At 39.7% G+C, this 26198-nt stretch overlaps 1 protein-coding gene across 1 annotated transcript; it reads right to left on the reverse strand.

Annotated features, from left to right (window-relative positions):
- Window positions 1–894: 894 nt before the first annotated feature.
- LOC109042611 (cationic amino acid transporter 4) lies at window positions 895–24401 on the reverse strand. The gene is made up of 10 exons (XM_019059478.2): window positions 24073–24401; window positions 22583–22736; window positions 19340–19588; window positions 16596–16763; window positions 15520–15810; window positions 13283–13533; window positions 9456–9677; window positions 8673–8904; window positions 5376–5537; window positions 895–4521 (listed from the first exon to the last, which is right to left on the reverse strand). Exons 2-10 carry the CDS (start codon window positions 22728–22730, stop codon window positions 4304–4306), a joined length of 1941 nt encoding a protein of 646 aa, XP_018915023.2. The 5' UTR covers window positions 22731–22736; window positions 24073–24401; the 3' UTR covers window positions 895–4303.
- Window positions 24402–26198: the final 1797 nt, after the last annotated feature.

Consider the following 26198-nt stretch of genomic DNA (forward strand, 5'->3'; position numbering starts at 1 on the left):
ACTTTCTGGTTTAGTTTTTACCATAATTAAAAGGAAAATATGTATCCTCATTGTGAAGATTCAGAAACTCGGACGATATTTAATTTTTTTGAGTCATCAAATAGAACGAACGAAAATGTCGCGTCGAAATTTTCGATACTTTTATTTGAGATCATTCAGGCAAATGCGCGGAAACTATTCAAAAAAACTGTGTGTAGCTTTTTAAAAAACATTTATTAAAAATAAAACATAGAAGTGTTGCATATCGCTGCAATCAGAGATTAATATACGCTTTCTTTCGGGTGCACGCGTCGGGGTCTAAATCCATTTATCTCTTAAAAAACTTGAACATGGTTGTTCTACGTTTTTTTACATGTAGTTTTCTTCAGTAGTTGGTGGCCACGTAGCGGTCGCAGGTCCCTAGTTTACTTTTTAAATGTCTATGAAAGCTCTCTGGGCTATTCGTGCTGCGAGGGCTGTCAATCGAAGAGAGACATGCTCGTAAGTGAGGAGGGCATGAATATTCTTCCGCAATGTCGTTATCTACCACAAATTACCGAGGTTGCGAGAATAACGCCTCCCCGTTGAATATTGAATATTCGTGCAAGCATGTGAGTTGTCAGTACCAGAAAAATTCGCGCAATCCTGTGCATCTCAAAAAAGGTAAAAATGGGGGCATTCGCGCAATCCTATCGCAGCCCTTAAATCACCAGAACGCGATTTTACACGACCAGTGTGAGTGACTTATTTGCATTTTACTACATTATTTAGTATATATTTTTATAAAGTGTTACTGGCTTTTTGAAAGCCGAATATATTTATTCATAAGAGTATTGGGATTCACTTGTGCCTATATTTTGTAAAAAAAAAAAAATAAAAAATAAAGATCAGCATTAATCTTTAATAAGTCTTGAATTAATAATATAATTTTCTGTATTTTTTAAAAACATATAAGTTTATTAGCCACGATGTAATTAGCCAGGCTACAACAATCACTTCGCATATCTGTATAATTCTATTTACAATAAAAACGTTCCTGAATAAAAATATAGGTAACTTTCCCAACTTCAGTATTTCAGAAGGGACCATTCAACATTAAAATATGCACCATTAAATTAACAATAAAATCGTTTAAAAATTAACATTGATTACAAAATTGTTTGATTTTCATACAATGATAAGCATGAATAGTGCGCTTTATGACTAGAATTCACTAGACCTGAATCATCTATTTTCATGATCGTTCAAGTGAAAAGTTTTTCAGTAACGGGGCGTGAATGATCCAATATCGATATTTCCCCATTGGAAGCTATGGTAAAAAATCGATTGTTATGGTGTTCGTTGCGAACAGTGGCGTGGCGTGCTTTGCGATATATCGATTGTTATACCATTTAAACCTATGGAAAATAATCGATAGACAGGGTGTTCGCAGCGAACACCTTTACAATCGATTCTTTACCATAGGTTTAAATGGCAGAACAATCGATGCATCGCAATTCACGCCACGCCTCTGGCTTGCGAACATTCTGTTTATCGATCCTTTTTCATAGGTTTAAATGACAGATCTACCACTGTGTTACAATTTTACAAAGCACACCACGCCTCTGTAGTTGATTCAAGAGGTGGTCACAAGTATTTCGACTTGTAATCTGTATACTGAAATTGTATCAGCTCACGATTCAGTGAAGCACACTGATACAACAGGTTGACTGGAACATCCGCGATAAAACAATAATACAACACAATCGAGTCCTTAGCTGTAGAACTGACTTGCAATTCATTGATTCATCAATAAATAACATAACTACAAAGTATTTACTTTTAAGTCTCAGTGACATGCCAATATTTAGAATGAAACTAAAGTAATTGTATTGACCCTTTCATTCCGTGGTTTCTCTCACCTGATGGTACGAATCGTATGAGAAATTCCTAAAAATAGAAAAATACTTGGTAAAGTGACAGAATCCACAAAAATTATGAGCTACTTCATCTCCGCGGGAAAAACCTAAGGAATGACTTGACTCTGCATATCGATGCCGAAACTCCCAAACCAAGTATCTCTTTTGCGGTGTTTGAAAATCTCCGCTCTTATTTTATTTTTTGGAAGAAGAACACGTCAAAATTATTCCTGGATTTTTTCCCAGAGTTCACTTCGCAAAGGGAAGAAAAATATAGAAGTTTTTAAGAATTGACGTTGAGTGTTGCTTCATTTAGAAAATGAGGTATGACAGGAGGTCAGCAATGTCGTCAACCGAGATACGTTTTTTTTTTTTTTTTTTTTTTTTTTTTTTTTTTTTTTTTTTTTTTTTTAATACTTCAAATAACCCACAAGGGCTAATCCCACGCTTTAAGTCGCATCCCCCCTCCGTCCCTACTGAACCAGCCCCAGGCAATCATTGTTTGAGACCATCAAACTCGGATCGCCTGGCCGAGAATCGAACCCGGGATCTCCCGATTATAGAGCAAGCGCTACAACCACTACACCATAGGAGGCCGACAACGTTGTTTGGGAGTTTCATCAACGAGACGCTCCTTGAGGATTCAGGTACAGCACCTAAAGTCAAGGAATGGCTACTAGATTTCCTGACTATTTGCGTCATGAATAGTAAACACTCCCGAAAGTCGAGGCTACTTAGTTTCCCTGGGAAGGATATAACCAGAATCTCTGGTGGCTATTGCCAGGCTTTTTTCCCGTGCCTCCCTTCAGCACCTTAGCTAGCTTAATTGACATAAAATATTTAAGAATTTTACGCGTATTAAAAATGATTTGCTGGTCGATGGTCGATAAAAGAGCGATACGAGATAAAATTGTGGAAATAAACTCGTAATCATCGCTCCAAAATTGATCTTTTTGAGGTTTTGAGTAAAGCATTTGAACACTGCATGGTAAAGGTCAAACATCAAGTTTCAAAGTAGGATACCGTAATTTCAGGCTACTAATGCCTATCCTTTGGAAGTTAATTGCGGATTTATAACTATAGTACGTTCCTTTTAATTCTGAAATTGCACGAAAGCCCCACTTTTATGAGCTTTGATCTCTAAACGGCTCGCCACTCCATCTTATCCTACACCTTCTTTCTATTCTATATCTTGATCTTACTTCCATTAATATTTGGTCCTTCCATCGTCATTTTTGGCCCTTCTGAATTGTGGTCCTCTCCTTTTTGACATTAGAATTCACACCTGGAATTTATCGGCACCCTTTTTGGCATTCTGCAAACCGCCCATCCTTTCAACGTGACAAAACCATTATGGTCACTTCTAAACCATTGCACCATTCACGTGGTACTTACTCATATCACATGCTAACAAAATATTGACCGAATCAAATTAAAAATTATCAAATTATGGAAATAGATGAAATTATGATTGAATCTAGATCCCCTCCCCCCATTACAAACTAGTTCTCTTGTCATTTAATATTTTTAGCTTTAAATATACATCGAAGAAAATCAGTCAGCTTTACCTTGCTTTTTCGTTAGAGGATGTTAGAAAATCTCGAAGGGTTTTTTGAAGCATAATTATTAGGTACATGATATTTTTCAAGTTTATTAGTGCAAGAAAAGTAATGTCATGAATACTGTTTCATGGATTGGCCCAAAGTATCGATATGTGTCAGTTGTATTTATTAATAACGCTGATGGCTTTACGCACTTCCATTTTAATAAGCATGTAAACTCCAAAGACAATATAGCACCTTCTTCTTTCACATTGACTCAGTTGAAATAAAGTTTAAAAATTGACGGTATTTAGAGTAAAATACCAAGTCCTTGGAAAATTAGATACCTCGCTTTTAAAAGTGAAAAACTTGCAAAATTTCAAATTGCATTTTAACGGCGAATTTTTTTTTAAATTATTATATCTGCTTGAGGCCTGCCCAGAGGCTCCTCGTTACTTTAAAATTGCATGTTTCGAGATGATTTACTTTCACTGCCTGTAAAATTTTGGATTACAAAAGAGCCTCATCACATTAAATAAAAAACAGACTATGTTTTTGACGATTGATTCATTAGTCGGCAGTGATCAATTGGATAGTGAATATTGGATCGAAATCAAGTTTTCGTAATTACTCTCTCCCACGTTTTCCCCCGAGCGTCGATGTGAACTGAACAGGTCACCATATCTCATCAACCAGCGATATTTGTTCCCCAAAAAATTGGCTCCTTTTTGAATAAATGTACTAAATGACACCAAACTTCCTTTCCTCTCTTATTTCTGTGTCTGCAAGGAGTGCACCTTTGGCAGAAATAGTAAGCCAAAAGGCGAGAGGAATAATTTTCGTACGGCCAGTCCGAATGGAATAACTGGTTGAATATGATTGAATTTAGTCCGAGCTGTCAGTATCGTCGTCGCTATTGACGATAGCCTGGCGATCTCCCTTCCCGGACCTTCTTTTCCTCGTGACAGGAATTGTGACTGGGGCAGGAATCGACCCCCATTTTGATTTCGTCGCCTCTGATGACGTCATGAGCACCGAGTAAGAGGAAGTGGTATCATTTTCCTTGCTGTGGTGGATACCATATAAAAAGTAAACCAGTAACCCTGCAAAATAGGAACGAGGGCATACAATCTAATAATCAAAATATATGCACCTATTCTATACACATAAGGCCGCCCTTCCCCGATCCCCAATTATCGTAAAACAAGCTGCAACAAATTATGATTACACTAAAAATTACTGCAACTGTATCAGAATGTTGCGCATGTTGCCTTTTCACTGATTGAAGGGGCTTCTATTATTGCATTTTTTAAAAAAATAATTTACCGTACTTTTTCTTGCTTTGCAAATTGCTTATCCTGGTGTAACGTATGAAACATACTGTATTGATCTTTCAAATTCGGCATTCTTAGACCAATTAATGTCAAATATTGCAACTTTGTGGTACAAAAATTTGCAATTTCATTTCGTTAAATTGCAATTTCATTTCTGAAATTGTTGCACAGTTCTCTGAGATTCCTATACGATAGTGAAAATAAAGTGCATAAAAGGTAGTTATTATACCACCAGTTTAGCAAAGTAGAACAAGTGAAAAACCTCACGTGCCCGTAGTGCAGTGGCATTAGCATCTCTTTCCTCCTAGAAATAGACCGCGTTTAACAGAAAGGAACCAAGCCACATCAGCTATTGCCAAATTTAACTGGATAAGTAAATTTTTTACGAGAGAACGTTTGTGCGGATTCCTTTGAAAATTTTAAAGAATTTGCTTCATACTAAGGAGAAAATTCACTGAAATTTGCACGAAAATCCGCCCAACCGTTTTCTTGTAAACAATTAATTTGCCCTATTAAATTTGGCAATAGCTGATGTGGCGTGGTTCCTTTCTGTTTAACGCGGTCCAAATGATCCCTAATGATGGATGAAAATGAGAGCAAACATAAAAGTTGAAAAAACTTACCTAAAATCATCCAGACCATGAACCGGAGCCAAGTTAAGATGTTCAGGTTTGCCATGAGCTCCACGTTGAAAAGAATGCTCAAAGCGGGTACGTACGGAACTAGGGGCACCATGAACGTCAGTCCGGTTCTATTCTGCTCATGAGCCTCTATCACTAGTAAACCTGAAACAATATCTTTAATTTAGATTTATGTTGTTTACTCACTGAAAATTGTAATAATCTAGGAAGTGTAAGCTAGGTTTCTCTCCCGACAAAACCTGACCGCCAACCACCAAGAAAAACTACCCGCATACGCGGTAAAGAGCCTCCCATAATTTCGCCCCTTTTTCGGTATTCGATTCGACCATCGAACCAAGGTTGAAGTGGAAGCTTATAATAACAGAAAACTCAGAAAAAAATTTCAAGATGAGTATAGGAACCTTTTTCGAGTTATGGGGGGGGGGGGGCAAAGGGGTCAAACTCCGGCCTTATTTTTCGCTATTTTCTTGTTGAATTGATGTGTCTACGGGGTTGTTATCGTTGTTTACGCATGTTATACACACCGGTTCCTACGTATTTTTACACGCAAAATCGAATTTTAATGTTGACGAGTCGATATATCGATCGGTTATGTCGATTTTTTAAGATTCTTTACGGATAGTTGATGATTTTTTGAGATTGAAATTGTTCATTTTTTATTCATGGATGACTAAATGCACCTAATATGACTGTAGTACACCGACACCTACGTATTTTTGCTTGTAGAATCAATTTTTAACGTTAACGAGTCGATATATCAATCATTTATATCGAATTTTTGAGATTTTTTAGGAACATCAATGATATATTGGTATTGAAATTGGTTATTCTCCGCGAATAGATTGCAATTTGCCGGCGATTGCTAATTGCCTGCAACATATATACCTGAGAATATTTGTGAAGAAATTAACGAAAAAAAAAATTACTCTCTGAACAATCACAATCACAGCCTGTGCAAATGTTAATTAAACAACACTAAAGCACTTTATCGATGGTGAAAGTGCAGAAGTGCGAATCTCGGAAAACACGATTTTCCAGGAGAGTGAAAAAACTGTCTGCATTCCTCTTTATTGTTGGTGGACGGGTAATAATTCTTAAGGATAGCAAGAATAAGATGTTTTTTCAAACTCCATTAGCAGATTCAATAATTTCTCGAACTTTTAGAAAATACGGCAGAAATGCCGAGATTCGCGTTTTTGCCACTAAGAATCGACACTTCATCCGAGATACGCATTTTTGCAACTAGCGTTTTAAACTTGTTGGTGGATTTGGATCATTCAAAGACTGAAAAAAGGGTTTCACACTTAATATTCCTTATCAGATAAGATTTAGTTGGTCATCGATGCTCCATTCATCCATCCATGCTTTACGTTTTCCTAATGGACCACTGGACAAAGTAACTTTTCTTCAATTTTGATTATTGCTAATTAATCAAAGAAAGCTCATTTCATCGGTGCGAAACTTTTAAATTCACAACCACTTTTGAGTAAGTTGCGATCTTGTAACCGGCGACGCTTTCAGTTTCGCATCAGAATACGATGACCGAACCAAAGGACTTAAAATACACAACCTGCAACCGGCCAATTGCGCTCTCTTCTTTAGAAATGAGATGTAGAGACCGAAAACAATCTTATTATATTTTCAAAATAATATTCCTTGGCATTTTTCAAATATAAGGCTCGATTTAAAACCCAAAATTATGAACTTTTTGGTCCATATCATTGTACAAGGCCACTCACAATGGATACATAAGAGCGCCTCCAAAACCACCCGTAAACTTAATGCAAAGTTCTTATACCACTATTCGAGCGTTACGGCAGTCATTTTGCATACCCTGCCATTTGAAGGCGAATCATTGACTTCAGGCAACGGGGTACGAATAAGAGCAATCATCCAGGAGGCCCAATCAACCAGGCGGTGGGCAACTAAGGAGATAAAGCCGGGGGCCACCCACCTGGCAACTGAGGAGCCAAAGCCGGGGTCAGCCCCCTGGCCCCCAAGGAGCCAAAACTGGGGGCCATCGGAAATCGACCCGACCGGATATGTGTTCCAACTCAAAATTTGGTTGTTCTCGGATGGAGAATAACCATTTTCAATACCAATATATCATTGATTTTCCTAAAAAATCTCAAAAATTCGATATAAACGATTGACGTATCGACTTGTTAACGTCAAAAATCGATTTTTCAAGAAAAAATACGCAGGTGTTGGTGTACTGTAGTCATATTTGGTGCATTTAGTCATCCATGAAACAAAAGTGAACAATTTCAATCTCAAAAAATCTTTGATTTTTCTTCTTAAAAAATCGATAGAACCGATCGATCTGTCGACTCGTCAACATTAAAATCTGATATTGCGTGTAAAAATACGTAGAAACCGGTGTGTATAACGTGCGTAAACAACGATAACAACCCCGTAGACACATCAATTCAACAAGAAAATAGCGAAAAATAAGGCCGGAGTTTGACCCCTCCCCCCCCCCCCATAACTCGAAAAAGGTTCCTATACTCATCTTGAAATTATTTTTTGAGTTTTCTGTTATTATAAGTTTCTACTTAAACCTTGGTTCGATGGTCGAATCGAATACCGAAAAAGGGGCGAAAGTCAGCCCTTATTTTGGGAGGCTCTTTGAAAAAGCATGTTATAAACAATACAACGTACTCCATGCAAAATCGTCGGCTACGCCACTCTATGTATCTGTAGCGGTCAAATCTAAAGGTCATTTTGTCATAATGAGACAAACGCGTACATCACATTTTTGACTATGTTTAGCTTTCTAACGTTTTACTTAAATGGTAATTTTGTCGGAATGGGTTTGTTGCGCTGATTACAGAATCGTGTTTTGATCATTGACTCTTAGAGATTAGCTAAAAATAATAAGAGCCGTCCGAACAGCAACTTTCTACATTCAATATTATCCGAGATACCGCGCTTTGAAAAATTCGTTTAATGAAGTCATCTAGCGCGGTAGTGACACTCTTGGTTTCATCCACCTCGCTTTAATTTGTATGGGAGACACATTTTCACTGGTTACTCAACTTGAAACTCAGTTGAGAACAAGGTGGTAGAAACCAAGAGTGTCACTACCGCGGTGGATGACGTCAGAAACCGAATTTTTCAAAGCGCGATATCTCGGTCAATGTTGAACGTAGGAAGTTGCTGTTTGGATACAGCTCTTTTTATTGTCAGCTATTCTACAAGAATTCAGCATCGGAACACGATTCTCTCACCAGCGTAAATGAGCCATTGAACGATATGAATGACTATTATGTGACTCACAGAAGAGCATGACGGCAATTAGGAAGACGCAGCCGAAAACGGTCCACCACGCGCCATTCTCCATTTGAGCGGTGGCCCAATGAAAGTGGAAGCAGAGCAGGGCGCTGAAGCAGGTGAAAATGAAAACAGCAACGGACACAGCTTCGCCAGGTTTGCACCAACCCACTACCGGCTCCAGCCAATCGAAGCTGGGCTTCAGGCGTCCACCCATGCAAACCTTGAACTCCTCCACCTGATCATAGAAATAGGCAAATTCAATCGCAAGCACGTTCTTTGTATGAGGCTGAAGAGAAGTTTTTAATTTGAATTTAGTACATCGCTTAGTCAAAAGACTGGAAGCCTTTCGTGGAAGCCTTTCGGCCTGGAGCCATTCGTGAAATTACTGGTGAAAAGGAAGAAACAAAAAATTCCACCAGTCAAGGCAAACACAGTTTCTCCTTCAGTTGACAAGGTAGGCGAACCACTTGTTACAAGAAGCCACATTAAGATCCTTCAGTGACAAGGATATCGATGTCTAAACTGCGAAACCACGTATCTCCATTGCGATGTTTCGAAATTCCTGCTTTTATGTAATTCATCCGAAGAGGAACAAGTCAACTTCACGGTTTGAAATTTTCACGAAAAATGTTGTTCGTGTATAGAAGAAAAATCAAGGAAGCTTTCAGAAAATAGAGGCAGTTTGAAATCAAAAGCGCTTCCTACCAGCTGAGCGCTTAAAAATCCATGCGAAAACTGCAAGAAGATCGTAGCAAGGTTTTCATTATTTTAGAAGAGGATACCTACCCCAGGAGAGGGTGACATTATGTAGACGTCATTAACGCTGACGTTATCATTAGAAGGAGGCGGTGTGTTCGGACGGTATCTAAGAACTATCACCGAGGCGCTAACGATGGTGTACGCCAACAATGTTCCGATCGACATGAACTCCACCAGTTTTTCTAGATCGAATAAGAGTGCAATCGTGGCGCTCATCAATCCTGATATGATGAGATTTACAACAGGAACCTACAACATCGAATGCAATAAAATATACATGACACACCTTAACAACATATTCTGCCGCGCTAAGGAAAATCGCCGTATGAGCCTTCAGGCGTTGCCAAATTTCTCTTGGCAAATCACTAATTTTCAGGACAATTTTAAATCTTTGTCTACAAATTTCTGAGATAATTTTGTTTGTAATTTGATCTAAAACGTCTGAAAATTTCAAGGAAAAGTATTCATAATTTTCCTCAAAAATAAACATTTTATTGAAGGAAAATTGGCAACTCTCGAATGTTCATACAACGTATTCTTCCTTAGCACAGCAGTATTGTGAAAGATTAACAAAACTCTTGGACTTAAATGAACTGAGTAACCTCTTAGACTCGAGTGACCTCGTATACTTGCACTTCCTGTTTGGTAGTGCACTGCTGCCGTGATATCAAGGAAAACCGTGACTCTCAAATTTTCGCAATCAAGTTTCCTTCAAAATTCGTCCAATCTCTTATAGATGAAATCACTAAAATAGCTAATATAGCAAAATTCGTCTTATTTGTATGAAAACGAGCAGTCATGAGAAAGCAGCAAGTGTCCAAAAAATGACGTAGTTTCAGACAAAACAGCCGTGAGGGGTAGGGGTCCAATTTAAACAGAGCTTAAGTAACATACTGCACTTTTCTGCCGCTTTCTAACCTGAAAATGTGTTTGTTGATGTCAAAAACGGAACCAATACCATGCCATGTGATTTTGCAGCAAATTTTGCAATGGCTGTTTTTGCCATCGCATTTTTGTTTCTGGCTTTCATCGTTGATAAGCTTTCTCTTAACGTGGCAACAATGTAATGAAACCATATGATTTAATTTTCCTTTTTTTAAATTTTTTAGCTGAATATGACAAATGGTCCATTCAGAGTGTACCTGTGCAAAGTACTTTACAATCACAAGTTGGATAATGCTGCGCGAGTTAGAATGTTCGCGCTAAACACTGCGGTCGGCGAGAAGTGCATGTTAGCGCCTGCATGACTGAATGAATACTTCTCGCGTTGCGCGTACTCACGGCGCGCGCTGTTGATGCCTGCAAGACTGCCTGGATACTTCACGTATTGCGCGTAAACGACTCATCGCGGCGCGCCTCAATCGTCGCGTTCCCCCGTTTCCCATCTCATGTAGTTCGAACTTCGAAGTTCCAAAGTGTAAAGCCCGTGTCCCACCATCAAATGAACTCATCAAATGCTCGTTCATCAACATTTGCCGGCCCACCAACTTCTGATAGCGGACTTGCGCGAAAAATAGTACGCATCTCCGCCATCTTACATTTGATGAGTGCATTTGATAGTAGAACACGGACTTGTGGAACACGGACACAATTTGCACACGGAAAAAATTGAATTAATGATTTAACAATTAATTTGCTAAAATAAAGTGACTGCAATGTTTCAACGTAGATTTTACAACAAAAAAATGCTACTTCAACCACCCACGTGGTTAAATTAGCTCACAATAGTGGTTAAAGTAGCATTTTTTTGTTGTAAAATCTACATCGAAACATTACAGTCACATTTTTTTAGCAAATTAATTGTTAAATCAGCGATTTAATTTTTTTCGTGCAACAGCTGAACCGATTGCTTAACGTTCAGTATGCGGTTGACTCAAGTTTTCCTCGTGAGCAGGGATTTTGAATTGCTTCGGAAAACGTTGTATCTGATTGATTAGTAGTTACTTTCAACAATTTTAGTTGTATAAATCGTGGTCTACGTTCAAAGCGAAAATCGTTGGGTTAAATATTTACAAATGCTAGATTTAAGCAAAAGTACACATGGTTGCCTATGGGTACATTAAAGGTTAAATTCAAAATTAATTATGTTTATTTCTGAAAAATTAGATGCACAATATGGATAAGACACAGTCATAAGAGCTGAAGTCCAAAACTTTTGCAGTAATTTCTAAAAAAAGTGGATGTCAACGTGTAATGGATACAATCAAGACTTCTCATGAAAAATGACGTTCCAACATTTGCTTGCTTTAGGGATACAGTCACCGTTTTTCAGAGGGTCATTAATTTTTCAACTACTTTGCTTTGGAACTTTTTAGTTTCGAAATAAATAAATATATGTATATATTCAAAATAGTGGTTATGCTAAAAGAAATTGATTGCAAAGAGCTCTCCCGAGTGGAGGAGCTCAAAACTTGACGGGTGGGTAAAAATGTGATTATTTTTGACTAATCTACAAGATTCAACCCTATTAAACGGGATTCCTGATTTATCTTCCAGGATTACCCGTTCGATTTTTGAGTCCCCAAGCATAGGGAAATGCTATTTTTCGATGAGAAACTACAATTTCCGGATCATTTCAGAAGCAACCTATGGGTGGTTTCACGATAACTGGAATAGTTTTGTCGCCGTAACAGACAACACATTTTTCGGTCATATTATTCGTAGTGATGATAATCATTCGATTTTTTTTGTGCATTAATCTACACAGGGTTACAAATTATAACGGTTTTCAACGATTGATCGCTCTACTTTTCAATTTTAATATATAAATGGCCGAAAATGTGCTGTCTGTTACGCTGACTTTTTACCGCGTAACAGACAGCAATTTTTGGAATGTACATAATATTAATTGAGAAGTGGAGTGATAAATCATTAGAAAGCGTTATAATACGTAACCCTTTGAAGATGAATGCGAAAAAATCCGAGTGATTACCATTACTACTAAAATAAGACCGAAAAATGTGTTGTTTGTCACGGTAACAAAACTATTCCAGTTATCGTGAAACCACCCCTATTCGCCATTAGTTTTCATATACAGGTGGTTGTTTTTGTGGTTGAGCCAGAACTTTTATTTTTCATCGTTTGTTGTCATATGATTAGGAACAAACGTAAAATCAATCACCATATCTCTTTAATCAAGAAACGCAGTTCTTGTGGCTTATCTCTTTCTGGAAAAATCGATGTTTACGTTTCATGATAGAAGTGCCTATGTGGAGCGCTTCGGCAATGCTTGATAAGGACGCAGGGATGAGGGTCGATGCCCCTGTGAAAGTTTCAAGAGGCAAGCTCTTCAACCGTTCCTTTAAGGCTAGGGATGCCTACATGTCTTAACTTCTCATCTCAATTGAATCAAAAGGGACCAGATCAAAATTATAAAAATCTATATTCTTTTTCTTGCATTTTTGACGCCCTTTTTTATGTGATCCTACAGCATTCCTGTGCGTCTGTTTCAAGAAGCGAACTAACGCTGCTTTCTCGCTTAATTTTGTAATGACAAGGGGTAAAATGAAAAATGGGGAGAAAAATGAAAAAAATTGAAGGGGAGGGTCTAGCAAAATTGACGTCACTGTATCAAGTAAAATAGTGAAATTTAAACTTTTCCTGAGTGTTCCGCGTCATTTTAACGTATGAATCAATGCAAAAGTTGCAAAAGTAGCAATAGTTCGCTGCAACCCCACACCAACGCACAAAGGGGGGCTCATGAAATGACGTAATTTTTAGGGGGGAGTCTGGAGGAGAGTGACATGTAGGTGACGAAGCGGAAGGGAGCGGTCAAAAGGTCGGAAAAAATAGGTGACGTAATCTATAGACGGCCCTTTAATTTGCCTCGGATAATAATGCGGATTTGGAAATACCTGTGTGGTTTTATTGATCTTGCCAAGGAAGGCGAAGATGAGTCCATCTTGTGCCATGGCATACATGCATCGCGGGAGAGAGAAGAGGGAGCCAAGTAAGGTGGTCGTCATACCACAGAGTGCCCCAATCGTTACTGCGTACTTGACCCAATGTAGACCCATCATGGAGAATGCCTCGGGAAGGGCTGCGCTGGCATCGATCATAGTGTACGGAACCATGAGGGTCAACGCTGCACTCACTAGAATGTACCCTGAAAAATTAATTGTTTTCCAATCAATTATTGACCTCCTCAGAGTACGCTACGTACAGTTCGATACATTTTAAAAATAATCATGAATATGATGCCGACTCCTTTTTTCGGATAATTGCATAAAACGGATCTTACAATGATGAGCCAGCTGTTAATTGGAGTGCATTTTGCAAAAAGGAACCACTAGCATTGCAACTAAGCAAACAAACACAATAAGAAAAATAAAGCGAGGGAAAGGATGCGCGTTAATGACGGCGCAGAGATACAACTATTCGTACTTGATGGACGTCCGTGCTGCATCTGAAAAATTGAAGGCGCAATGACGCGAAGCGTGAGCTCTCAATGCCCTGCTGTATGCTGCCAATGAGGCGTCGCTCAGATTCGGGAGAAAAGTTAAAAAAGAGGCCCGAGTACGTCTTTCCTATCTTCGGATGTGTTTATTCTCGTTCTCTCTTCTTTTTGGGCGCTTCTGGGTACCAGATGCGCCCTTTCCAACCGTTCGACTCCCCCGATGTAACATGTACTATACTACATGCCCTTTTGCCTTATGGGTAATGACGCCATTCTGGTACACCCGGGAAAATTTGATTTTTTTCTGCATCTGGTATTCGTAAAAGTTTTCGTGAAATGTTTTGCTTTTAAGCATAACAATCTCGCACGAACGTATTACCTGGTTAAAGTATTTTAGGGCCTCCTTATGCTTTAAATACTTATATCCGAGGCAGTACTTTCAGATCGATTTGAAAATATTACGAACAGTCACGTGATCTCTTCATTTTAGTGACGTATTACTGTGCTACTTTGTGATTGGTTCATTTTATTGGCGCAGCATCGACACGTCAGCTGTTTGCGGCATTGAGCGGAAGGTTTAAGGTTATGTCATGGACCATGAGAATAAATAAGGACCCCCAACTCCAGTTAGCGGAGACATTAGCGCTGCCTATATTTTCATCCATGGCCGATGTCACCGCCGGCCGGCCGGTCGCCGGTCCCTCTCTTCCCCGCGACCCGCGCTTCCCCTCCCCCTGGCTGAACTCCTCTTCACGCGGCCCCGCTCCCCCGCGACCTGCGCGCCCTACCTCGCGGCGTCGCGACGCCGCTGTCCGCTAGATCGCGTTGACGCACCAGCTTTAGAGGTTCCGCCGCTCTTTCCCGTCGTCTGATTTACAGTGGATCCTTTATGTTTCCATTCACCACCAACTTACATTCGTCACAACGTGCTTGTGGAAGGTTTCAGATCTTCGCGGTCGATCTGTAGTTTGAAGGGTTTTGCTGTTAAAGAATCCCACTTCAAATTCCATCTTCGTCAGCCTTCGGGTGCATAAGTTGGTAGTAATATGCTTTGTCAAAGAAGCGCCCTTCAACGCTTGGGCGTTGGAACTGCTTGTTTCAGGTTCTCTCCTGATTTTTTTGTTTAGGATGGATTTTTGGACCCACGTCTGTCGTTTGTGACCCATTGTGACCACTTTGTGACCCACGTCGTTTTTGTGTAAACCGCAGCAATGACACGGTTCGTATGGAAATAATGGTGCTTGGATGCGTTTAGTGGCTTTAATTTTTTATGTTTTCTTTAATTTTATAAGTCTGTCGCGTCGGTCACTTCAATACGTTCAATTTTACAATTTTTACTCTGTATACGATTAATAAACTTTGAACCTGAAAATAGCGTTAACTTGTGCTGCTTTGCCAAAATTTTCTGAAGCCCTCTCCACGAAGGGGATGCCCCATCAGGAAATATCACATTACGCCCCTTTAACCAGCCAAGGGTCTACGCCCTCAGATGCGAGTCAGTCCGACCCTGAATATCTCTGTTGATATTGAACCTAGAGTTGCTGTTTGGACGTATCGTATTATTTTTAGCTGATCCACACGAGCCAAGCATCAAAACACAATTCTGTGACCAGCACAATTGTCCCATTGTTTTTTCGGACGTTAGTGGACGTCAAGAGACGGACAATAAGCGAGAGACGTGACAGAAAGATTTACCGAAGCTGACAAGTGTCATGGAAAGTGCGGTGGCGACCGGGATGGAGAAGGAGGGGTCCTGGGCCTCCTCGCCGGAGGTGGCGATGCTGTCGAAGCCGACGTAGGCGTAGAAGCAGGTGGCGGCCCCTGCGACAACCCCCGAGAACCCGTAAGGGAGGAACCCCCGGTTGTTGGCGTTCCAGTTCTCCAGCTTCCCGTACCAGAAACCAATCACGATCACCAGCCCCATCACGCTCAGGTTCACCAGCGTCAGCAGGCTGTTCACCACCGCTGAACTCTTCACTCCGATACCTGGACAGGACAACGGAATGAGCTGTTATACAGGGTCATCTACAAGAACAAACAAAATTCGGATCGACGCACTAGACTGCCGTGCTTAGGGAAAACGCCGTATGAGCCTCCAGGCGCTGCCAAGGTTCCCTTAGTAAATCACGAATTTTCGGTAAAATTTGTACATAGTTTTCTTCCAATTTTCTTGATAATTTGTTTGCAATTTCACCTATAGTTCCTGAGCACTTCAAGAGGAAACATACATATCTTTCTTCAAAAATAAACATTTTATCGATGGAAATTTGGCAACTCTCGAATGTTCATACGGCGTTTTTCCTTAGCACGATTGTAGACGTCTAGACTGAAGAACGGTTATTCTGTCACTGAGCGTTAGAATCCTCTCCATTCGAATAAAATAATTTTTAAGACGCTCGATGGATGGGATGAGGAAGGGGAGTAAGACCGTCGATGGGCTGAATTTCCAAGTCCGTAAAGGGGGAAAATTCTTATAGAATCATTTTCAAGACATTCGATGAACGGGGTGATGAAGGGGAGTAAGAAGAGTAGGAAGGTGCCTTTGGGGACGCGCAGCGTCCCAGGGGTTGAGCCGCCTAGCGGCCAGGGGGCGGACCCCCTAGTTTAGTATAAAACTGAAATTTTCACTATGCGTAGAGGGAAAAGCTCATTCAAGCACAATTTAATCTGTGAGAATGAAAATGGGCCGACTCGGAAACTTAAAACCGCCCAAATTTCATTCCAGATTTAGTTTTCATAGAGAGAGAAAAACAAGAGTGTAAAATTGGTACCTAGTAAAAGAGCGTATGATATGCAGACCATGAAGGCGAGTAAGTCTGGATAGCGACCCAACCATTTTTCGTGCAGTTCGCCGATCGAGGCCACCGTGGCTGCACTTATGCTCCCACTCAAAAGTGAGTCTACGTAGCCACTCCAAGCGCGGGCCACAGACGCAGCTCCTGCAAAATTAATTACAACCTCTTTTTAAAAGCCAAGAGACAAAAAAAGTCAGTTTCCAGTTCCTCAATTTACACATTTGATTAAGTGTTTAGATTCCACACTAATATTGATGGTCAAAATGTGAAACCGAGTATTTTCATTGCGGTGCTTCAAATTCTCTGCTCCTATTGTATTTTCTCGAGGAGAAACAAGTCAACTTTATAGCTTGAAAATAAAGAATATCCTGCCAACAGAGAAAAAAAAAATGAAGAAAATTTTAAAGATATTACGTTAGCTATTATTCTATAGAAAACATAAAGCGTGTAAGCACACTTTTGATCAGAGGCGGATCTAGCAATTTGGCAAGACCGAATTTCCTTCATTAAGAGCTATGCTAAATGATAGATTCATGTCGGAGCACCTGGCCCCTCCAAAAATCGATACATTTCCATGTGTTTAGACTGAGGAAATCTGGTGTTGCTAAATTACCGTATCCGCCAATGCTTTTAATTTACTAGAAAAATTTCCAATATCAATCCATGCTGTGCATAATTAGTATTTATTTCATAATATTAACGTGAAAAGTGCCGATTTACAGCTTTTTAGCTTCAAAAGATTTTATTAAATCTTATGTATTCTGCGAAAAATTTTATGGAATTAAGGTGTTATACGGTATTTTATTTCCTTTTTTTTCAAAGCCTTGCGGTCCGTTAAAGATTTGATCGCAACGACTGTCCAAATCAGGTAGAAAACAATTATCACCCGATATTTTATTAAAGTGCGATGAGTGTTTCATAATTATGATGGATATGGAAAAATCAGTGCTCTCAACAGTTTGATCTAACTTACTCGTAAAAAATATCATCTTATCAGTAAATTAAAGGAATAACTCGGGCAAAAGATAGAAAAATGGTGTGACACTTAAATACAATTGGACGTATTTCTATCAAACGGACCTAAGCGCCATAGGGTGAGGAAGGTAGAGGGGGGCTTGGATTGGCGGCAGAAGCGGGCGTCCGGCTTAAGCTACGGAACCTTAGGCGCGTCTGGACGCGGCGTCCTGAACGCCGGCGGAAAATGCTGCTACCGAGTCGAGGGCGAGAAGACGCTCACATTTTGGAGCACGGCACCTTAGGAGCGGAATCCGTGGATTTTTTCCGCTCCGTCCGCCGTCAATTTCTCGAATTTTCGTTGATCGGACAGTATGCTTTGGGCCGCGAAAATGGCCGTACGCGCTTTTTTTTAGGAGGGTGTGGATTCGATCGACAAAAATCAACCGAAAAATAAAAACGTGAATCGATCGACACCAATCGATGGACAAATTACTAAAAAACGGGTGTCAATTCGATCGACAAAAAATGTGGATCGATAGACGAGAAATGATTGACAATTAAAAGGAAAACCTGTATCTAGTCAATCGACATGAATCGATCGAAAAACCAAAACGTGAACCAATCGACGTAATTTGATCGATTCACAACTTGGTCGATCGATTCACGGGTTTTTCGATCAACTCACAGGTTTGTCGATCGACTCATAGGTTTGTCGATCGATTCGCAGGTTTGTCGATCGACTTATAGGTTTGTCGATAGACTCACAGGTTTGTCGATCTATCCACGGATTTTGTCGACTGATTCACGGGTGGGTCGGTCGATTCACGGCTCTTGTCGATCGATTCACGGAATTTTCGATCGATTCGCGGCTTTTGTCGATCAATTCACGGCCTTTGTGATCGATTCGTGGGTTTGTCGAACTAAACACATTCAAAAATCGGTAGGAAAGGCAGCGGACTGAGCGGAATTTCTCGGCGTCTTCGCTCCGATCTGTTCGCGACAGATCGGAGCGTCCTCGATCGGCGTTTTCCGCAGCGTCTCTTCGCCGCTAAGGTGCCGTCCCCGCGCAAAAATCATTAGACAGATTTATCGGCGTCTGGACGCCGCGTCCAGGACGCCGCGTCTAGACGCGCCTAAGGTTCCGTACCTTTATTCCGTCCTATACTCGCAATGCTTTTCCATGGCGCTTAGGTCCGTTTGACAGAACGCGCTATCCGGCATTCTAAATTCCTTAAAAGGAACTCGAATTGGCCCTCTAGTTCCGTTCGATAGAAATACGTCCAATTTGTGGTTGGAAACTCACTCAATCGTAATTGAATAAGAAACAAACCGGAATGGAATTAAAAAAAATTACACGAATTTCTTTTTATTTTCTCCTCTTTTTTCTGTAATTTGTCGATATATCGTCAATAATCAGATCAAACTTAAACGAGAAGTCACATGAAAACCTGACGCCCTTAGCCTTGGGTTAGTCTCAAATGATACAACTATTTCGACGTGAGGGTAGCCGTTTATGCCTACACGTCTTAATGAAGGCGGAGAACTACCTCTCGTAATCAGCATTATTGGCGCATCTCACAAATTGGTGACGCAACTCGTCCTCCAATTGACCCAGTAATGTATAATCGATTTTTAGTGGACTGCCTCGCCTAGGATCGCTATCTATCCATTACTTTGCATGCATTTAAATGAACGAGGCCAGCTTTCAAGAATCATCATTGATTTGCACCTGTCCTCTCGTGCAAGAGGCAAACATTTCTCACCAATCATATGCTCGAGAATGATATTCCAGCCAATGACGAAGGCCCAGAACTCTCCGACGCTGATATAGGTGTAAACGTACGCCGAGCCAGCTTTAGGCACCCGTGCACCGAATTCGGCGTAGCACAAAGCAGCCAAAATTGAGGTTATGCCGGCTAAAATGAACGAGAGAATAATTCCTGGTCCGGCCAGATCTCGGGCCACTGTTCCTGTTAGCACGTATATTCCCGCACCAATCATATGCCCGACACCTGGAACGGGTTTAAAAAATACAATTAGACGTTATTTCTGCTTAACGGAACTAGGTATAGATGAGTGGGAAAGATGGGGTGTGCTCTAGGAAGGAGGATAAGAAACAATGTAAAAGTAGGCGTGATTTCCTTGGGGGGAAATGGAAAAGCGGGATTTTACATTCTACCAAACGCAGCTAAGTGCCAACTGAACGCGGCACTCATTAGCCGTGGCCATGGGGAGTGAGCGTTGTGGACAGAGCTCATGAGTTAAAGATCCCCTGGGTTATCGGAGTGAATTGAATTCATGTCATTTCACCTACAAAATATCACCTTAAAGAAGTTCATTTGAGTTATCACCTGAAAACCGAAAAAACCCAGGGTTTTTGATCTAATGTGAAATCCTGAGAGGAAAATCGTACGATAATTATACCCACAGCTGTTCTTTACAGTAAAAATATGCTGGAATAGTATTTTTTGAGTGAATTTTATTTAAAAAAATATTTAGGTGAAATTTTCTTTATGACTCTAGGAAAAAAATTCTGGGCGAGGAGGGATAAAAGGAAAGTTTTTAGGAGACCGTTTGAAGGTGAGACGTTTAGGAACCATTGGGTTAATAGTATGGGGCAGTCCGGCAGTGCTCAACTACTCACTGCTCATGGTCATTTCGTAAGAGGTCTCGTACAGTTTTCATTAAGATGAGGAAAGGTTTGGAAGCCTTTGACATAGACTATCCCTCGTAAAAATTGGCAGTAGAAAATGTGTTCCAAAATACCATAGACCTACAGCCAGCTGTAAGATTTCCAATAGCTTCTATAGCCGGCAACACAATTTCTCATAGCCTTTTATAGCCGATGACGATTAAGCAACAGCCTGGCGATAAAGTGGATGCTAAAACTAACTAATTACGGATGCTAGGACTTAGTGAGTTTTTGGACTACCGCTCTCTTTTTGGGCCGCAGTATCTTGATTTAATTTGCGAGGAAAGCTCCGTTCTTTTGAAGGATGCCTGACATTCTTAATATGTTGGAGCGCCTTAAATTTCGTATGATACTGTGGAATACCTCTGGTGTGAAATAGTTGCTTCAAGCGCCGCGGCGGGCGGGCAGGCAGCGCTGAACGCGCATTGGCGCCTGCAAACCTAACAGGGATACTTCACGCATTGCGCAATACGTGTAGTATCCCTGTTAGGTTTGTAGGCGCCGGTGCGCCGCCGCTCCGCTTTGTGTTAGGCTCTAATGTATTTAATCTCGCGGAGTCAGCGTTTTTCAACTCATGACTTTGTATGGATTATTCTCATTTTAATTGATGAAAAAAATATGTAGTAAAGGAAAATATAATGTGTGTTTTGTAAATATTAAGGTGATTCCGTACAAACTTAAGGATTTACAAAGCACAAGAATTTCTACTCAATTTCTTATAGCCTTTTATAGCCGATGGCGAAAGAGCAACAGCCAGGCGATAAAATGTAAAGCCCGGGGATAGGACCTATAGCCCGTAAGCCCGGCCGTATGATTTTTTCCACTTTCTACAGCCAGCTATATGATTTTCTATCGCCCTCTTCAGTCGGCTATAAGAACTCCTATGGTATTTTGAAACGCAGCTCCTATCGCCAATTTTTACCAGGGATTAAAAAAGGCTAGTAAAATTCCGAGGAATATCATGTAACTTGCAAGAAATAAAAATAAAAATTCACCCGTACAAAAAGTACAAAATACACATTATCTAAATAATTCCATGATTTCCGCTTACCTTCATGTAAGTACCTACTTTAAAATTTACAAAACCTAAATACTTTTCCTCAGGTATTTTCATTTATGCATGATGACAAATCATTGTAATATCTTGCGTGAATCTATTTTCAGAGTAAAGTTCAGTTGAACTCGTCATTTATAAGAATTGATCGTCTTTAGTAAGGTTACCTTAAACCTCCCTTCAGCACCACGTAAACCATACAGAGTTTATGTAAGGGAAAGAGTTGCTTAAGAGACTACTGAGAACACGGCTCAAAATCAAAAGCAATTTGTGAGAGTATGCGGCGCGCATTTTTAAGAAGGCAAAAGTAAAGAGAGCTAGTGCGCCTGCATTTTATTCTTGTATGCAACACGCACGTCTTTAGAGCACGAATAGTTGTATCCCTGCAGGCGTTATTATCAACGTTGACAGCTCGTTGCATTTGTCTGCCGTAGCCGTGATGAGAGAGATGCTTCACTACGAAAATTAGCAGAATTGTATTTTTCCTAATTTTTTATCCTATTTTTGTTTTATCTATATTTGGATGTAAAAAGGGTGGTTACAATAAGAGTAGACTGAAATTACTTGTTAGATTCAGAGGTCAAAAGATGGAACACGGCCTTCAATGCGAATGCACTTCTGGACAGAAAAAGTATTCAAATATCATGAAACACACTGGAGAAAAAAAAAAAAAATATTGGATCTAGAGTCCAGACTCTTAAAAATATCGACAAGAAAAAATACTCTTGATTTAATCAGATTTAAGCTTAAATCAAGAACCAAGCCTCTTAATTAGAGCGGATTTCTTTTTGATTTAAGCTTAAATCTGATTGAACCAAGAGTGCTTTTTCTTGTCAAAGTTTTCAAGAGTCTGGACTCTAGACCCAATGTGTTTTTTTTTTTCCAGTGCATGCTCATACACAAGAAATCAGGGCTTTAAATTTACATTATTTTATTAATTTAAAATCAAATTTAATCATGCGAATATCATTTGGTGATTGATTTCAATGTCTCGCCCTTGGAAAAAATCAAAAGCTAATATTGGAAGAGTTCGGCAAATTTCAAAAGTGTCGGTCTTTATGACACTCTCTCTTCTTTTCTGCATACAATACTTGTAAAATTGTTTAAAAAAATCAGCAAACCAATAGAATTATTTCATAGTAAAATACGCCGGGACATTTGAATCGATGACCAATGAAATCGTTAAATTACTATCAAGAAGTTAACTCTAGTACTTTTAATGTGTTTGCCGAGCCCTACGTGGAAATGGTGAATACTAACCTAAAAGAGTGATATCGAAAGTGTTGAGACATCTCTTAAGAGGTGTATCCATCACCTCCTCACCGGAGCTCAATTGTTTGGTTCGGTTCATCTTTGTGCAAATTCCGCTGAAAACATGTCCAATTATTTTATGCCTAGAGCCCGGCATTTTAACCTGAAATCAAAGATATATAAATAAATTTAAACTAAAAAATAAGAATCAAAAATGTATTTTGGTGTCCGAGTCAGGGATCGTCTTTTTCTCAATGTTTCTTTTTGTGAGTTTTCTTTGAATCGATGGTTGAAGTGCAAAACCACGTATCTTTATTGCGGTGTATCAAAATTTTCGCTCCTTCCTAGATTAAATGTTTGTGTTTTTGTGTTACATTTGGTTAATAAAGGAAGTGAAACACAAGCCAACACAAATTTTATGTTGATTTTGGTACAGTTTGCGGGGAATTGAGCGCAGAAAACAATGGAGAGATTGGGAAAATACATTCCTTTGATTGCGACGTTGGTACCTATTTACCACTCGTTCTTTATTGAATTTCTTAAAGAAATCTATATCTGGCATTTACTCTAGAAACTGTCAAGGGTCGACCGAAGGCTAGGGTTATTTTGTGTTTTACTTCCCGTAATAACCAAACTTTGGTGTTGAAATGTCTCTCTGTGCATTTTATTTTTTCAAAGAGAAACAAACCAACGATATCTGAAGCTTGAAATTTTTACGAAATATTCTGCTAATGTATAGGGAAAATCAAGGAAGTTTCCAAAAAATTAAGGTGACTAGTTTTCTAAAGAAAAAGTAGAGTATGACCGGAAATCTGCAACGGAGATACGTGGTTTCTCCCCTAGACCATCGATATTTTCCTGGTGCGAGTCGCACGTGTTTTGTTGTTATTCGTGGACAGGGTGGCAAAATTTCCTGACCAAAAAAATCTTGAAATTTCAGAAACTTATGAAATATATTGAAATATACCGATTCCTTTTCATGTTTTGTAAAATGTAAAAATTGTGACTTTCTTCTATTTTTGTGTGTTTGAGTGCGGGTTGCATACTCTAGCCCCTGAAAAATATTCACAGCCTCGTGAAATTTCACAAAATATTTCACTGAAATTTCCAATCTTTCATTTTTTTCTTCAGCTTCATGCCACACTGTTCATTGATACCCAACTTACGATTAGCACATTAAATTACTTCCTAACAATATGTTACATTTTTCTGTGATTCATACGTGTAGTTTCTCAATAAAAGCAAGCTCAGGTTGAAAATCACTCTGAACTAAATTTTGCAAACGCTGTACTTTTGCAAAGGTACCTCATGCAAGGCGAAAACGCAAAATCAACGTTATAGACAATTTAAGGAAAAATTAAAATAAGAATGTCAAAAAAACTTAAGTTTGAAAATGTCAAAGGCAGTAGGTGTTACAGTCGCCAACCTCGCTAGTGTAAAGGAAAGTTGTGTTATCATAATATGAGACTATCAGGCATCATGAAAGTGTAATTAATTACCTGCTAAATTGACCGACGAGAGAGCAGAATCTACCGGAGCCTTCGAAGAATTTTTCTAGGACAACGCATCCATATGTTTACGACAACATAGCCAAGCACTGAAATCGACACTATCACCGTTTCAATAAGAGTGGAAATTCATGGGTACCGTATTCGATTTCATTCAACTATGAAAGGGACTGTAAATCGGAACCTGTTTTTTTGTGTGTTGAGAAAAGTATGGAGCGATCATTGGGCCGCGGTTTCGGGAGGGAAGCGAGCGAGAGTGGCTCTCATCGGTGACGTCCGACCAAAAACAACGCAACTAGTTCGGAACACGCGGTCGCAATGTAAGCCGTTGTCGGGAAAATCGATGAAATTCCAGGACGCTCCTGCGACCCCTCTTTCGCGTGTACCGGCGCGGCGCACAGTGCCGCCCTCTGTGGACAAAAATCTACAAATTCACAACTCGACATCTGGATATTTTTTTTGGAGTTTGTCATTTTAAACGTACACTGAAAAAAAAAAACTCAATGAATCTAGAGTCCAGACTCTTGAAAACATTGACACGTGAAAATACTCTTGATTCAATCAGATTTAAGCTTAAATCAAAAGAAAATCCGCTCAAATTAAGAGGCTTGGTTCTTGATTTAAGCAAAAATCCGATCGAATCAAGAGTATTTTTTCTTGTCGATGTTTTTAAGAGTCTGGACTCTAGATCCAATGTGTTTTTTTTTTCCCAGTGTATTTCTGACTCACAATGATGGTTCATTTTCAAATTTTACGCTCGGAACTACTTTAAATTTGGGTAGAAAGTGGGCGGAAAATGGGTCCAGAATCACTGGTCCATAAGAAATACACGAGAAAAACACGTCAACTTCAAATGAAGATTTCTCGCTTGAAATGCACAATGCTCCGGGTAGTGGATATTTTTTAATCCTCAGATATCCAACTTCAGTTCCACCAAAAAGATCTTGCGTCTTTTCGCGACTATCAGAGATATTTGAATTTGAAGTTTGGATGTTTCACGTTGCTTTTACATTGTTAGTATAGGGCTAATTCGAGGTTGCCAACTACAAATGAACTTTTCTCGAAAAGTATACGCAAAATATCCTGAAATATAACATTTTCTCATTCCTCGAGTGTTACACTTTGATAGTGCCAAAGGGTTATCCTATGTCGGTGCTACTATCTTCATTATTTGAAGTTAAGTGTCTTTGACCGATTTTTGTCCGCATCGTCCTTCGGGATGCCGTACTGTGCGGCGGGCGGGCGGCGGGCGGGCGGCGGGGGTGGCGGGGCAGTAGGGGACGGGCTCCAGAGTACGGCATTCAACCTCCCTTAACAGCTGTGGATATTATACTTCCCGCCAAACACACTTTCCCCGACTGCACTTTGGTTTCAATGGAGAATTTGCACGCTGTTGTTTCATCTGAAAGTGCTTAAAAAGCTGAGTTCTCAATTTTTTTTTTTTTGTAATTTTTTCTGATAAAGTCACCTACCGGTCGACGTATTACGAGCACCGTGCGACGTTTGAAAATTTCCGCTGCAATTTTATTTTATTACGGAGAAATTGTTCAACGAAGCTGTTCGAACATTTCTCTGGATTCCTTTTGTGTTGCTGATAAAATTCAGTGAAATTTTCGAACAGATTCAACAGACAATTTCTCTGTGATAAAATCAAATGGCGGCGGGAATTTGTAAACGTCGCGCGGCGCTTGTGATACTTTGGCCAGAAGGTGACGATATGGGATATTATCTGAAAATATTTTTAATAGTGAAAAAAGTCCCCGCCAAGTGACGTCATCTGGTGGCATTTCCCATTTAAACACATCAGCAGAAGTTTAGTTTGTCATATCTCCTCCAATAATTTGTCACTGCCCGGACGAAAAAACGAAACTCCATTCCAAAGTTGCAAAATTGACTCAAAGAAATTAATTTTTTACAAAATCATACCTGTGCAATATGTTATGAAAATTTGTGTGATTTATGCTCGCAATCAGGACAAAAATCAGAAAAATTTTTAGTTGAAAGTGCCCCAATTCCTCCTGTTAGAAATACAATTTGCGAGGGAAACGGCGAAATTGAAGTGCAATTACATTCTTTCGCGACGAAAACGACGAATTGGTCGATCAATAATCCAAGGA

This window comes from Bemisia tabaci, chromosome 4, assembly GCF_918797505.1.
Source record: "Bemisia tabaci chromosome 4, PGI_BMITA_v3".
Classification (NCBI taxonomy): Eukaryota; Metazoa; Arthropoda; class Insecta; order Hemiptera; family Aleyrodidae; genus Bemisia; species Bemisia tabaci.

Coding starts and splice junctions, on each gene's coding strand:
- LOC109042611 (XM_019059478.2), bottom strand. CDS start 22,730: ATGCCGGGCTCTAGGCATAAAATAATTGGACATGTTTTCAGCGGAATT. Junction 19,589..22,582: donor TTTCGATATCACTCTTTTAG/GTTAGTATTCAC, acceptor AACCCGTTCCAG/GTGTCGGGCATATGATTGGT. Junction 8,905..9,455: donor TAATGTCACCCTCTCCTGGG/GTAGGTATCCTC, acceptor TTCTATGATCAG/GTGGAGGAGTTCAAGGTTTG.